The sequence below is a fragment of the Melopsittacus undulatus genome, chromosome 6 (genome assembly GCF_012275295.1).
Source record: "Melopsittacus undulatus isolate bMelUnd1 chromosome 6, bMelUnd1.mat.Z, whole genome shotgun sequence".
Lineage (NCBI taxonomy): Eukaryota > Metazoa > Chordata > Aves > Psittaciformes > Psittaculidae > Melopsittacus > Melopsittacus undulatus.
The window spans coordinates 40,569,864-40,585,114 of NC_047532.1; the positions used below are offsets into that span (position 1 = coordinate 40,569,864).

General features: G+C 37.2%; 1 protein-coding gene across 1 annotated transcript in view; it reads left to right on the top strand.

The window, feature by feature from the left end:
* Positions 1 to 15,251, top strand: part of LOC101881642 (multiple epidermal growth factor-like domains protein 6) — a 198,626-nt gene that overhangs the window by 97,638 nt on the left and 85,737 nt on the right. The window contains exon 5 of the mRNA XM_031047076.1: positions 11,223 to 11,345. Within this exon, the coding sequence (XP_030902936.1) occupies positions 11,223 to 11,345 (123 nt within the window). The remainder of the gene's footprint in view (positions 1 to 11,222; positions 11,346 to 15,251) is intronic.

Below are 15,251 nucleotides of genomic sequence, written 5' to 3' on the forward strand. Positions count from 1 at the left end.
GTTTTAAAGGACACCTCTGTGCTGTTCTGCTGGGAAAGGCCATGAGAAATCACAGCTGTTCTCTGCCACTCATTGTTAATTTGGCTGGAAAAAGAAAATCTTCTTTTTTTCCATCCTTTGCTTTGAGCTTGTCACTGGTAAAAACTGTACACAAGTTAATGGTTTGTACATCTTTCTTCTTTCAAGCTTGTTTTAACTCCATATCCAACTTTGTGTCCTTCTTGAATTCCTTACTGGGAATTTCCTTTCAGTTAAAGGATGCTCACCTCACTGCCATTTCTGGTGAGAAGGATCCAGACCTCTCTGAAATACTTAGCTCATATTTAACATGAACTGAAATAGCTGTGTTTCTGAAGCAACCAGTGGATCCCTCTCATTGAGGTACTCAGCACCAAATAATGCTGCTTACCTGCTGTGCTCCTTAGCAAACCTGCCCTGCAGTCACAATAAGCAATAGTTAACAAGCACCCATTGGTGTCAGGTAATGTAGAAGGATTCAGAAGACAAATTGGGCAATGAAGTCTCTGGAAATAATGACTTCCCTTGGGTTCCTTTACAAATTAAAGTAATGAAGATTTAATTTTTTTTTTTTTTTAAACATGTCGGTTCCTTTGCCCTTGACACATGAGATTAGTTACTAGAAGGCAGAGTGACTGAGTGCGGCCAAGTGGTAATAGCATATATCTGTGTAAACCAAGTAATGAGTTCTCATTTCTGTCTCTAGTAAACAAATGACCTGATTGTATGGTTGTGTTTCAGTCACGCAGGGAATGATTACAGAAAAGTTATTTTCTGTAGCAGAAAGTAAGATGACTTTACAGCTATAGTTATTACAGGATCTTTGTCAGGGCAGTGAATAATTCCGCCTCTGTAACTGTTAGGATATCTTCTAGAAATGGAAAACAAAAGACGGGGGAGAATATTCAGAAGGACATAGGAAGAAAGAAGTATTTAACCCATTTGAGTCTGTAGCAAAGACCTGCTATTCACTGCTGTTTGATCTAATCCCAGGCTCTATCTGGTGATGAGCAGAGTCTGTTCTACCAGTGATTGACATTGACTGGCAAGGACAACTATTAAGAAAAATAAGAAAATAGGAGCTTCCATTTAAATCTCAATAATGAATTCTAATTCGAAACCAAGAAGCTGGGCACACACACATCATCCTTTCTCTGCTGAGAAATCTTTTACACTCACTTCAGTTGGTAATGGTTTGGTGGGGGGGCAGGAGTAAGGAAGGGGGAAGGTTTTCATTATTCATGTGAAAAATGAACTAATTTGCTCACATGCTTAGTCCCGGGGTTACTTATATTATGAAAAAGAATAGTTCATAAGGAACAGGCTTATTACAATAGGAGTGCCCTGAAATTTAAGCTGCTTAATTTGCTAGCTGTAACAGACCATACTATTGTAATCATCAGCCTGTTTGTATGTTAAGCAGCAACTCCTGGAGTAGTGATAAGAGGGGGGAGTTGCTTTAAACTGAAAGAGGATAGATTCAAATTAGATACTAGGAAGAAATTCTTAGCTGCGAGGGTGATGAAGCACTAGAACAGGTTGCCCAGGGAAACTGGCAGCCCCATCCCTGGCAGTGTTCAGGGCCAGGCTGGATGGGGCTTTGAGCAGCCTGGGCTAGTGGAAGGTGTCCCTGTCTATGGCAGGTAGGTTGGAACTGGATGAGCTTTAAGGTCTGTTCTAACCTAAACTATTCTATGATTCTGTGAGATGATTCTAGGACTTATGCTTTGGCCTTACAGCAGGGGCTGCAACATTCGCTATGGTTTGACATTCTTTCTGCTGGGGTGTTCCTCCTGTGGCAGCACTGACACCTTTGCATCTGCAGTTCTGGCCCACATGCTGGCATGACATTAGATAGTATTTTGTATCAGGTGAGAGATTGCCCCAGTATGAATTGAAGTACCAAAATTTACTGTGGAGTGCTTCATGTGTCCCTTTTCCATAGTGCTGCAGTGGAAGTGGGGACACTCTTGGATTTAAGACACTGATTTTACAGGCTTAGAGAAAAGGACCCATGCAGTTGCTTAGATTGATCAGCTAGAATAAACACTTTATTCTACATTCATAGCAGTCTTTGTTCTCTTTTCTGCAACTAGAAGCTAAAACCGTGATTTGAGTTCCCTCCAACTAAGCTGTTTTTGTAACATCCAGTTCCCTGTTCCTGCATGCTGCTGGCTGGAGCTTGCTCTGCTCCAGATTCCTGGTGCTACAAACACAAATTGTTGCTATACGTAGATCTTCAAGTAACAATACAGCAGAGCTTTTAAGCATCCCACTTTGCACAGGGGCAACAAAGTATGCCACCAGTGAACTAGTAGAATCTGACCCATCATTACAGGTTTTACCTAGAGCAAATATATTTATGTCTCTTTGAAACTGTTCATTCAACTTTTATCCTGTCGAGTCTGAAAGGCATCAACAGTGTACACCTCTATCTTTATCTCTGCTTTTGTTATTTATTTGTTGGACTATTGAAGTGCTCTTCCTAGGACAAGAGGCCTTAAATCTCTTTAAAATACAGGTTGAACAGGATGCAGGAGCTGTTGCTTCTGTTTCCTTGATGTTCTTTTTTGATGCTACGGCTGTGTGTTTCTGAGCTTGTGTTTGGTCTTGGAGATGCTGTGGCTAGTTAACCCATGGGTACCTTCAGGTTATTTACACTTACATATACTGGCTTTCACTCTTCAGCTGTCTTGGCCTGTAATTCTCCAAATGTTTTCACAGCCTTGATATTATTTTTATTATTTTTATTTATTTATTTTTTATATAGAAGCAGCTAGTCCTTATGGAGATTTACAAAAATCCTAATGACTGTAATTGCTAAGCTTTTAGAAATGACCTAGCATGCCTGTTTTTTCTGTACCCTTTTAAAGTAAGTTCTGATTTATAGGAGATCATAGGAAGTTGGGGGAGAGGCAGAAGTTCTGCATGTAAATTTTCTTGAGATACAGGAGCAAGAGATGGAAGTTGGGCATCTTATTGGGAATAATAGAAAATACTGGGAAAGAGCCAGCCTAGTTTGTGACCCACTGACTGATAACTTCTACTCGTTTTCTTACCCAAGAAAGCAGAAAGAAGCAAGCCTGTCTTGGGTTCAAAGTTCACTCTGCAAACTCCCCTTCAGAAACCAGGACTTGCCTTGGCTGGAGTCAACCTCCTGGCTTGTGTTTGCAATTTATGCCTGGGGTTTAGCACTCAAAACATGAAAGAAATCCATTTGCTGAAAGTTCTGAAGTCTTGCTAATAAATTACTGCTTTGGAAATGATCTGTAAAGAATAATCACCTGCCTGCAAAATATGTAATGGATTTACATTGTGAAATCAAACTTTGGAAGTTTGAAGTTTTTTCTTGTTTGTGTGTGCATGACCAGCATTGTTGGTACTGGAAGTTAGATGTATCACAAAGAGAATGCATTTTAGGACAAAAGCACTTTTAGACTAAAGCAAGGGCCTTTTAAGGATGGCACTGCAGAGTCCTGAATTATTTCTAAAAAGGCTCCATTCTGTGGCATAAAAAGTTGAAAAAGAAAGAAATGCATCCTGGCAGAGTAATCATATAAGGAAAGCTGAAGTCCGACAAACAATGCTTTCTTTTATGTTTTCTTATAACCATTATAGAAGGCAAAGGCAAACACTTGTCTAATTTAATAAAATATCTTTAATTACAGCAACTGTACTGAGGTTTGGGCTGGATGTGTAAGCTCTGTTTGTAATCATAGTTCCAGCCATGCTCCACAATCATCTCAAATCACTGCTAATTAGCATTTGTTAGTCTGTTGTTGCTTAATTCAAATGTTCTGGGATGTTTAGTTGCATTATTCATAACTTGTCTGGGAAAACGTATTTTAAAAATGAGTACAATTACAGGATTTCATTGTACTGTGATAGATTTCCCTGCCACACTTTTCAGTTATTCTAGTTGGTGTAGAAAGGAAAACTGTGCGCGATTTAAATCCTGCATTTTGCTAATAGGAAATAGTCATTCCTGCTTGACAGAGAGTTTTAAAGAGGAACAAAAAAAAAAGAAATTCAAAACTGGTATTTTTTCTCAGAACAGTTTGGGTTTGAGCTAAAAAAAAAAGAGAGCAGGCATGTGTATGCTTACGGAGGAGTGCCATAACTAGTGCTAGAAATTTTTAAAGCTTCTTTAAATGCCAATTATCAGAACTGAGTCTAGTCTTCAGCTGATGGAACACTTGGGTGGAACAGGCCACCTCTGTACCTGCAGCAGGGCATACGAGCATTCTCTCCTGTGGCATGAAACAAGCAAATGGTCTAGCACAGCAGTGTTTGCCATCACCTTAGGTTTTAAAAGTTTGTTGTTTGACTTATATAAATTTTGAACGTGTTTTTTTTTCCCTCTTCAGAATTTCATTCTGACTTCAAAGCAGTTATTCTCAATGTGAGCAAGTACAAGTGATTGATGAATCTGTTTTCTTCTTCAGATGATGATTTTAATGATGAAAAATTAATACTAGAGAAGTATGTTTAACAAAGGGCTTTGTTTGATTTTTGGTTTTGCATCTAAGTTTAATGAAATGGAATTTTTTAGTGCCCCAGTAACAAAAGAAAGCAAATCATGGCAGAGACCCACATCCTGGGGGAATGTGGGCCATGCGTGCATTTGTTACGTGACTGCTGTTCTTTGTGTATACAAATGTGACGTGAGGATAAAGAGTAATGAGTGTAGCAGCAATTTTCTTTTTTTTAAGGATAAAAAGTAAGAAGGGGGTGATAAGTTGTGAAAGCACAAGTACTGCAGCTGCCAATGGACACAAGGGCAATGATGGGTGTCTTTTGGGAGTTCACGCATGAAGAGTCTGTGCCAAACTCTCAGATAAGTTTGCTCCACTAATCAGACGCTTGTTAATAACAGCTTAGATTTATGATACTTCATAACAGCACAAGAAGAAATATTCATCCTGTTATTGACTTTGTGGAGGAAGAAAACCTAATAAGGCATTAAGAGTGCTTAATCAATACATGTGTAGGACTGCGCTTGACTATCAGAATGAGCAGCTTTGTTTTCTGTTCAGGCAGATAATTTATGGTTAGCACTGGAAGTGGTGTATGTAATTTATGTTTTAGAGACAATTGCTGTTCAAAGGCAACTGTTACAAAGCTCTTGCACAAAATGAAGAAAAAGACAAATGCAGTCTCTGGAGTCTGAGCATTGTGCTTGAAAGCCTGTCCAATATATTTGCTAATTATATATATATTATTTATATTTTAATATATATATATTTACATATATCATTGCTATCATGTATGGTTCTATACATTCAGATTTATTACTTTGTGTCATAGCACTGAATGGCCTTTAAAGTTCAAATCGACTTTCTTTAGTTTCATGATTTTTTAGACATATGGTTTTGGTTGCAGACCATCTTGGCCATAATTTAAAATAACAGCATCTAAAGCTGTAACTAAGGAACTACTTATTTGCCAGATCTGTAGCACTTTTTAAAAAATTAATCAAATTATTTAGATATATAAATGAGAATTTAAGTGTGCATTATAGTTTACAGACCTATAGTTTACTACCTAAAACACCCCCTTATAAAAGTGTATTGTAATACAGTTGCATATACACTCATTTGTTCAAGAACCAGGCACTCAGATATATTAAGAAACACATATAAACACTTAAGTTGCACATTATAAACTGTATTTAGGCTTTGATTCTAACCATTGTGAGGGTTTTGTTCCTGAATGTGTTATGTTTTTTGAGTTAGGAATTTACATCTCTAAATTGCTGTTAAATTTATATAAGCTGCCTGTTAGAGAGCGTAATCAAACCTTTTTCTTAGATAAAGGTGTATTTAACATTTAGATTCTTGAAATCAGACTATCTTCATTATGGCCTTCAGCAGAAATTCCCAACTGAGAGGGAGTATTATTAATGAAATGCTGTCTTTCTCCTAAATAAATATGTTCTCATTAGTTTGACCCCAAATTGAAGAGTGGTGTGTTAGCCTAACACTTTAAAACTAATCAAAATAACCTCCCCTCTCCAGAATGGTGGGCTTTGTTCTTGTTGTATTGCAATAATGATGTGAATGATTTTACAGATTTTATTCCACTTCAATTATTCATTACAAATCCAGTGAGCTCTGACATGCACTGCAGTCAGCAGCTTATGGGTCAGAGAACACGGTAACCCCGAGGGCTGGTCACTGAAATGGCAAGTTTGCATGTGGCTGCATTAAATAAAGCTGTTGCTCATAAACAGCTGATAAATATAGAAACCTTGGAAAATGGGTTTTATTACTTGGCTGCAATTACAAGATTCTCTTTATTATCTTAAAAATGAGTATTTATATTAATGTGTATCGTATAAATTTGTATAGGAAAAATCTATTTTAAAATACTTCATCCTGTAAGCAGTTAGCAGGTGTGTCCCATAGATCTAAACATCCAAACTGTTGCCAAAATGAAGCTGGTTGTTTTCCCACAATGGCCTCTCCTTGCATGTGGTTCCTCCTCACTGCAGATGCTTTCTCCTTCAGCAAGTCCATCCAGTCATGAAGTCATGGCATGGTTTTTAAAGATAATGAATTCAGCTCCATGTAGAGGACCAGCAGAGCTTCAGCCTTCACCAGTAGCTCTGCAAAGAGGTGTGGGGAAGAAACTTCTACCCTAATTCAAGGCCAGGTTGGATGGGGCTTTGAGCAACCTGGCGTAGTGGAAGATGTCCCTGGCCACATCTGGGGGGTTGGAACTGGATGAGTTTTAAGGTCCCTTCCAACCCAGACCATTCTGTGATTGTATGATATGAAAGTATTCCTGCTTTTCAGACTGATTTTTTTTTTCTTCATCTACTTGCTACATTTGAGAGCTCTTAGTAGTACACTTTGCTTTTGTTAGAATTGGAATTACTAATGGAAAACCTTGTCCAGTGTCTGCTTTTATATATAATTTTCATTTATTTGTAGAAAATCTGAAATAACTTAGACTTGCATAAAACTTGGTGAAGGGTTATTTCCCCTGGAGCTGAGGATCTCTCATTTGCTCTACTGTGTGATATTTTCAGACAGGTAGTGAGTAACATTAAACAAGAAGAGAAGGAAAGGGATTGAAACCAGTCCTTCTCCATTTATCATACAGCTGCTAGATGTATTTCATTGGACAAAGATGGTATGTTTCATGAAAAAGCCATGATCCCCTACAAATCAAATATTTGACAAGATCTTTAAACAGGAATACCTTTTCACATTCTATAATACTGCATGTGCAGGGAGTGTGGGACATAGGCACATGTCTACAATCCATGTTTTGGTGTATTCGTGGCTTTAAAAAATGCTACGGATGTTTTTCCACACGTATGGTAGACAGATCATATATAAAGTTAATATCAAGTTAATTTTGATTTTTTTTCAGGTTTTACTTCCTTAAGACTTTGCATGTGGGTTAAACTTATTAAACTTAAAAATCTTATTAAATCTTATAAAATCTTTAAACTTAAATCTTCCTTAAGACTTTACAGGTTGCCCAGGGGGGTTGTGGAGTCTCCTATGTTGGAGATATTCAAGGTCTGCCTGGACAAGTTCCTGTGTGATGTACTCTAGGTTTCCCTGCTCTTGCAGGGGGGTTGGACTAGATGATCTTTCGAGGTTCCTTCTAACCCTTGGGATTCTGTGATTCTGTGAATGAAAGCTCACACAGAGCATGTCCTATGGATGTTTTTGTGTTGTAACATTTGCTCTATAAATAGTTTTGAAGCACTGCAGTAGCAAACATCGCTTATTTCCTTTTTTTTTTGTTTAAACACCTACAGCATGTCATTACAGATGGATTGATAGTCTTGATAACATTGAACTTTGTCAGATCTAATGTGGCAGACTTGTTACGTCAGAAAGTTTGTCTTTTTTCTTGCTTTTCAAAAGGCAAATATATTTGCAACCTTGAATGACATTGAATATGGAAAGCAGAAAGAAATGTATCATTTGTTAGAATGGGTTTTCTTGTGGGGTTTGTTGGATTCTTTTTCCTTTTAATTCTGACTATTCTGTTTTAGGAATATAGAACAGCCGATTGTGGCTCATAAGAGCTATACAAACTGTCTTTTTACAAATGTAACCCACATTCTTTATTACTTCACATTCGGGTCATTTATTTTAATGCTTTTTGGACAGAAACAACATCTGACCTTTATTACTGAGTTGCATAAAACAACTTGGCAAGGTACAGCTAACGGTGAAGGTCTTGTACAGGAGATGGTACAGTGAGGGACACAGATGCATAGAGAGCAAATTTTCATAACATGAAGGTTAAAATTAGAATGTTTTCTACCAAGTGTATTTCTTCAAGTGTGAGTGCTTTGTAATGGGAATAAAGCTGTATCAAAAAAGCTTATCTTGGTGTCTTAATATAAACTATAATTTCTGTTATGATGATAAGCTGTAAATAAGGTATTTGTTTTAGAGACATGTGGATGAAAAGTCAGGTTTTCTGCATATGATAGAAAAAGCAGTGGATTTCTGGTGTAAGAAGCAGCAAAGAAATGGATGAAAACATTTCAGCAAAGGATGAAAACAGGTATTAAGGCAGAGACAAGGAAATCCAGGACAGAACATTAGGAAGACAGAGTTAAAAGAAAAAGGTGAGGTTATCAGTCATATAGCACTAATACTTTTGTGAGGGGCAAAACTCATAGGAGAATGACAGCTTTTTATGCTGAACAAGAAAGAAAAAGACTTATAATTGCTAATAGAAATGCACTGCAATCAAAAGGAAAAGCATTCTGTGCATTAGTATGCAATAGCACTATACATTTCTGAATGTATTACATCTTAGCGAAATCAAGAGGATAATGATTAGCTCCTCAGCAAGAAAGGTTTTCTTCCAATATTTTGGTTCAAAATACAGATATTGGTTTTAATAAATTGGGCTATATATTGTAAACCACATCACTTAGTCAATATTTTATTCTAGGAGGTCACGTAGCATTGTAGGTGCTGAGCACAGTAAAGTAGTTCTCATTATTTTGTTTAAAAAATAAAAAGAGCAAGAGATTTTATTAGCTCTCAATACTGTTAGTATAAATAGAAGTTGAAAGTGTGGAGCAGGGTTATTATGTGGCTCATTACTGTTTATTACCACAAGGCACATCAAGATGTCTCCTAGTTAGGGGGAGTAAATCACTTGGAACATGCCTCTTTTGTCGATCTTCTGCACAATGCTCAGCGCTAGCGTGCTTTCTTCCAGTGCTTTAAGGAATATGTCTAAAATCTGTTGCTTGTCATATGTTCTCTCCATCTCTTGCTGAAGACAAGTGAACAGATGAATGTCTTATTTTGATATGATTTGTTTTTACATCTTGGAGAGAGGAGGGGAAGTGTTTTTCTTCTGAAAAGTTTCTGTCTAAATTGTGTTCCCAGGAAACAGAAGAGCTTTGCTGACTTCACACGAGTTAAAATTTGGTTAATTTTGTAGCTCAGCGATAACTGAATATTTTTTTTTTTTAATACAGCTTGCCAATGTTTTTCACTGTCACTGAGGACAAAGAAAATTTTGTTTTGTCAGTCATTACACTGAATTTAGAACTGGAAAGAAATGAGATGGTTTTAGTGAGTTTGTTCCTCTTCAGCTGCCCTTTAGTAAATGTTTGTGTTTCATGGTACATTTCTCTTTTAGCTTTTTAATAGTCTGAAACCTTCTCAAAAATGTCTTAACCTTTGCTTTTTAGCCAGGATCAGAAATGAGCTAGTAAAGTTAAGCTCAAGCTCTTTGAAGAGCTAACAAACCTTGGTGAATCTTAGTCTTTAACAGCAAAGGATTGCAGTTGAAAGGCCATCACTTCTCTTGTATGAATGTGAAAGGTTTTTGGCTGGTTTGCTTTTGGTTGGTTGGTTTGTTGTGTTTTTTTTTTTTTTTTTCATTTGTCTTTACAGCACTCTGTATTACTTTTGACCAGAGTCTAATCAGAAGATTTTTAAAAAGCTTCATTTCCTCATTAGAGATGGGAAATGCACCAGTATGAAGTAACTGTCTGTGATTTTTAGTCATGATGATACTCATCTTTCTCCTCCTCTCTACTTTTCTTGCTCTCTAGCCTGAATGTAGTGTGTGATTTCTACCAGTGCCAAAGGCCTTGCAGATCTGAGATCTGTCATCTGTGTCCTTGTGCCAGGCTTTGCTAACGTGGCGTGTCCCCTTAGCCCTGGCTTTCCTCTTACCAACACGCTAAGCAGGTCTGCTCTGCCACCAAGTCAATTCAAGACATATGTCAAAACACCGAAAAAAAGACAACCCAAGCCCATTATTCTTATGGCGTTTCTTTGCTGTCCCTGCACTGATGGATTACATCTCTGTGTGATATTAGCACTTCAGAGAGAGCAAAGCAAGCAAGAAGGCAATGGTACAAGTATATGTTCCAGAATATGTGAAATCAGTGCAGCAAATACCTGCTGGTTTTGTTACATTTACTGCCCTGTTTGACAAGTTTTCTAGTTTGGAAATATTTCCATACCATCTGTTGTCCCTGATCCTGTTCAACAGAGTAGTAGTACTGGCCTGGTCACTTCTAACACATTTCCTCAGAAATTCTTATGTAGGGCTCTTATGTACATGGATTAAAAAACCAATATCTTTACTATTGATTTTTCTTCAACCATTGCCTGTTTATTTATTTATTTATTTATTTATGTGGTTCTTAAACATTCTGCATTAACAATTTGTAAAGTTCTATTTTTGCATGCCTGCAAGCACTAAGTTGATCAGGTGAAAAAGTAAGGTGTGTAGATACTAGTGCACACATATCTGAAGGAAACAGGACCTTAATTGATTCAAAATACTACCACATTTCAGAGGTTTCTCGTCTGCCATAACTGTTCGAAGCAACCTAATACACAAGGAGCCTGGTGGAAATGAGAGTATAAAGATTGTTCTTGATCTTGTTGCACAGAGATAGGGAATTGATGAGGTGGGTAGATCCTGCAGCTGGAGCCAGGTGTATTCTGTGGCTTATCTTGCACAGAAGTGGGGGAGTAAAATCCCCCCATTGAACCTCCTGGTTGAGTTGGGGGACACAGTGACATAGGTGGCAGTCACTGCTCCTGTGGTTGCTTTCAGGGCCCTTAGCTATACTTCTTAGTGATGCTCTCATTTTGTTACATCAGCATCATACACGATTGTCCTCAAATAACCAGGTAACGTGGTCAATGCTGACCCTTTAGTGACTGCTGTTCACTCTCTTCTGACAGATGTAAATGAGTGCAGCACGGAGAATGGTGGCTGTCATGACCAATGCTGTAATACTGTTGGCAGCTACCACTGCAAATGTCCAGCTGGCCAGAAACTCAAGGAAGATGGAAAATCATGCAGAGGTAATGTTTTGTATTTGTACTGTGTTCCACTGCTATTAAGAGATCAGAAAAGACATTGGAAAGGAAAAGGAAATGTTAGTTTTTGTCTGGAGCCAGCTGAAGAGCATATACTCAGACTTGTCAAGAGTGCAGATCTTCTACTGTCTGGATTATGAAGATATGACTATAAGAACACTTCAAAGGGTTGGGATTTTGTTTTCTTTTCTGAAGAAATGTTATTACTTAACCTGGATTGGCTTTGCCATGTTCTGATTATGGAATTTCCATCATCAATTTAAAAACTTGAACGTGGATATGTTTGATAACATTTCGTCTGTCTCTAAAACAAAATGGTTCTTATCCAAAAATATGCATACTTTTTTGCATTTCAATCACAGTTCCAAGGCTAGAGATTAACTGAATAAAAAAGGATTTTAAACCACATGCTATGTAAACCCATTTGTCTTCTTCCTAAAGGAAATGTAAGTCTAGTTAGTTCGTTGTAGGGTAAAATTTTCTTTCTAAAAGCTTGATTTTGTGGAGAAGCAAAACATGACATAAGCTTATGTTGGAACACATGATGAATTTTGGTTAGACTTCTTGAATATAGACTGGTAAATATAGACTTGGTGCAAGTAAGCCCATGTGATCTGTTGACTTACAATCACTACAAATTTGCATAATCAGATGCTGCAAAAGGTAGAGGACATAAGGTGTAAAGTAGCCAAGGTGTACTGTATTTGCAGGCCAGAGCAGTTCCTTCTTCTTGAACTCTGCTCTAACATAGGTAATGAATGTTCACTGCTCTATGATCTTGTATGCACAGACTGGTGCATTTCATTGCTGTAAGTATATCATTATCTTATATATGATTATCTTAAGATGAAAGGCACTAGATAAGTTTTCATTAGCTGTATTTTTATCTTTTCACAAGAAACCATCTTCTCTGGCTTTTTCTCAGTTGCATAGTATCTCACAAATTTCTTAAGGTTTGTATAAAGCAATGTCTTTCTTGGCTGCGATTGTATTCTGTATCCTGACTTTGTAATTTACTTGGCTGCCCTCCTTTTTTTTCACTAGAATATGATAGAATTATTTTCCACAGCAACCTGTCATTTGATATCCAACTTTACAGTGTAAATAAGCTGTGGATGGTTATTTTGTTTTGATAGAAGCTTTTCATTCTGGTCCTGCATGCTTTCATTTTGGCCTTTTGAGAACCCAAGCCAGAAATACTATGATTCACAGATTACTGCTACTTCACCTCAGCCTTCTCTTACCTTTTTTTTAGACTGGCTGGTAATATGGCCATGAACAGGCATATAGGTTCGTAAGTTGATGACTTCTTACTGCTATCAGATCTGTGTAAAAGTTGTCCAAAACCTGAGTTTTTGAAAGAAGGGATCCTACTCATTATCATCCTAAATTGCTCAGCATGCAGGAGTCCTGTTTCCTTTAAAATAATTTTGTGTAAGTTAACTTAGTGTTCTTTGTGCACAATTCTTTTATTCTGAAAATATACTTTAAATTCTAGTATTTTGACATTCTTTAAAAACTCAAACAGAGTTTAAGATGTTTGATTCTAATCAGGAATTACAGGAGAATATATTATAAGCTTGTTTTAAACCACTTTTTAAAATCTTCAGACAAAAATGAAAACTTACAATAAATTTGAAACACTCAAGTCATGGAACAAAGTGAATGTAGCAGTAACAGTAATTACACCTGAATTTTTGTGAAGATGATAATGATGGTAAGTGTATGGCTATACTGACTTGCAAAAAAGCCAACTTGAGCCGACCTCTAGCATCAGATGTTACAATATAAGTAACTTAGTGGTTGATTACTACTACATATGGGAAAAGAGATCTTCCAAACAAAACTCTGTATGCTGCTGGAAAGTGCTGGTCTTTCAGGTTGTAATACTGGATTGGTGTTTTATTGCATTTATCTGCATTGCTCAGAGGGGTCATTTCACAGATGAGAGTAAAACAGCTTCTCACTCATGTTATTCAGCATCTTTAGAGGAATAAGGCTTACAGTTGTTCTGGGTAGTTATATTCTTTCTTTCTTTATAGCATCATTGTGCTTTATGTTACCCTTTAGTCTGAACTCAAACCTTAAATAGATCTGTACTATTGTTCTGCTCCTGTTATCCATCTCATAGTTGGTTTTATTTCACTGGTGACTGAAATGATCAATGGGTGTGCAGTTTTTTTATAAACCAAAGTACAAATAAGGTGTATCATTAAAAAAAGTGCTATGGAAGTAGTACAGATTTTATTCAAAAAGTCATTATTAGTGTGAAGATTGATCCTGTCTTTCAAAAAAAAAAAAAAAAGGAAAATAAATAGAGCATCCTTCTGTCCAAAAGGGAAGACATCAGGGAATGTATATATATACATATATATAAAAAAAAAAAGATTTTAGCTATTTGTAGCTGTTTAATGCTAAAGAAGGGAAAGTGGGTAAAAATTCACTACTCCCAACAACATAATGAAGTTTACTTCTGATTTGATCAATAATAGCTAGGGGTTTTGTGAGCAATTTTAGGAGACCCAAAGGCCTACTTTCACAGCTGGAGTAAGTTGATGATGCCCAGCATCACTGTCTTCTTGGTTGTCAAATGTGTGTGCAAGACACAAGGCTCCATGAATATGCACAAGACAACACCATAAAATAGGGAAAATAATCTTAACACAAGTTATTGCTATCAGCATTGACTAAATCTTTGCTTTCTCAGGTGGTTCTGCAGCTGATTAGAGCCATATGGGGAAGGGGACAGCACAGCCTGGGACACCCCACACTTGCAGGGTCCACACTCCTCACGAGGCTTGTAAGGATCTTTTCTAGCTCATTGGGAGCTTTTCTGTCAGGATGTATCATTCAGATGGTGTGACATATAAAGCCTTACCTCATTTCAGGGAGGGATACTTACATCAAGAGGTAAGTTGAAGGAAGGGGAAGGCATGTGCATTTATATAGCAATGCCAGCCACAGCAGTGAACTGATTAGCCTTTCAAAACTAATTATCTACATGTTGTACTGCAGATTTTACTCTTCAGTGTTCATAGACAGAATTTCGTTTTCTTATCTGACAGAGAAATATTTTCTGGCAGATAGTTGCTTAGGAATTACAGATTTTGACAGAAAGCTCATGCTTACCTCTCCCTTTTCGCATGTCTGATGGAAATTAATGATGAGAAATGATGTGGATTTAAGTCACTGCACAAATAATACAACAAATTAATATATGACATTTACGCGTGTATGACTATCAGCCTGATACTGTGTCCTCTGGGTCTGTACCAGCATTCAGTGTTTTGTGGGCAGTCTGGAGAGTGTCTGTGGGTGGATTTGCTGAGAAAAGTGTAACTTGGTCTGAGGAAGGGAGAGGAAATGTGTGTGTGTGCAATACTTCCTTATTTGATGAGCAGAGGTACCACTGATGACTTATGTCAGTGAGGTGCACTGTGAGATATATGAATATTCTCATTTAATATTTTATACTAACACAAAACAATTCTACTCTAACATCACAAAAAGCAGAAATGGTATTTTCTGAGCATAAATAACATTTTAAAACTCAGTTATTGGCACAAGTCAAGATCTGTAAGGGATGCTGAGGCTATAACTACAAAAGCATGTTTTCACACATGAATAAGCTCCAGAAGTCAAATGAAAAAGGGTTGTGACCTTATGTTAACCTTCTTTGGTAAACTGTCATTTCTTATTTATATGGTTATGCTCTCATCTGTCAGGATAACTGAAAGAAGTTAGAGACAAATGAAGTCTTACAATTAGTTATTGATGAAAAGAAGCTTATATTTTACAGATTAGAGTAGTATTGCAGTGGCTGTAACCCTATCCCCAGCGGCTGTGGTCAGACCTCGGAGCCCAGGCAAGTTTCTTGACTTTTGCCATAGG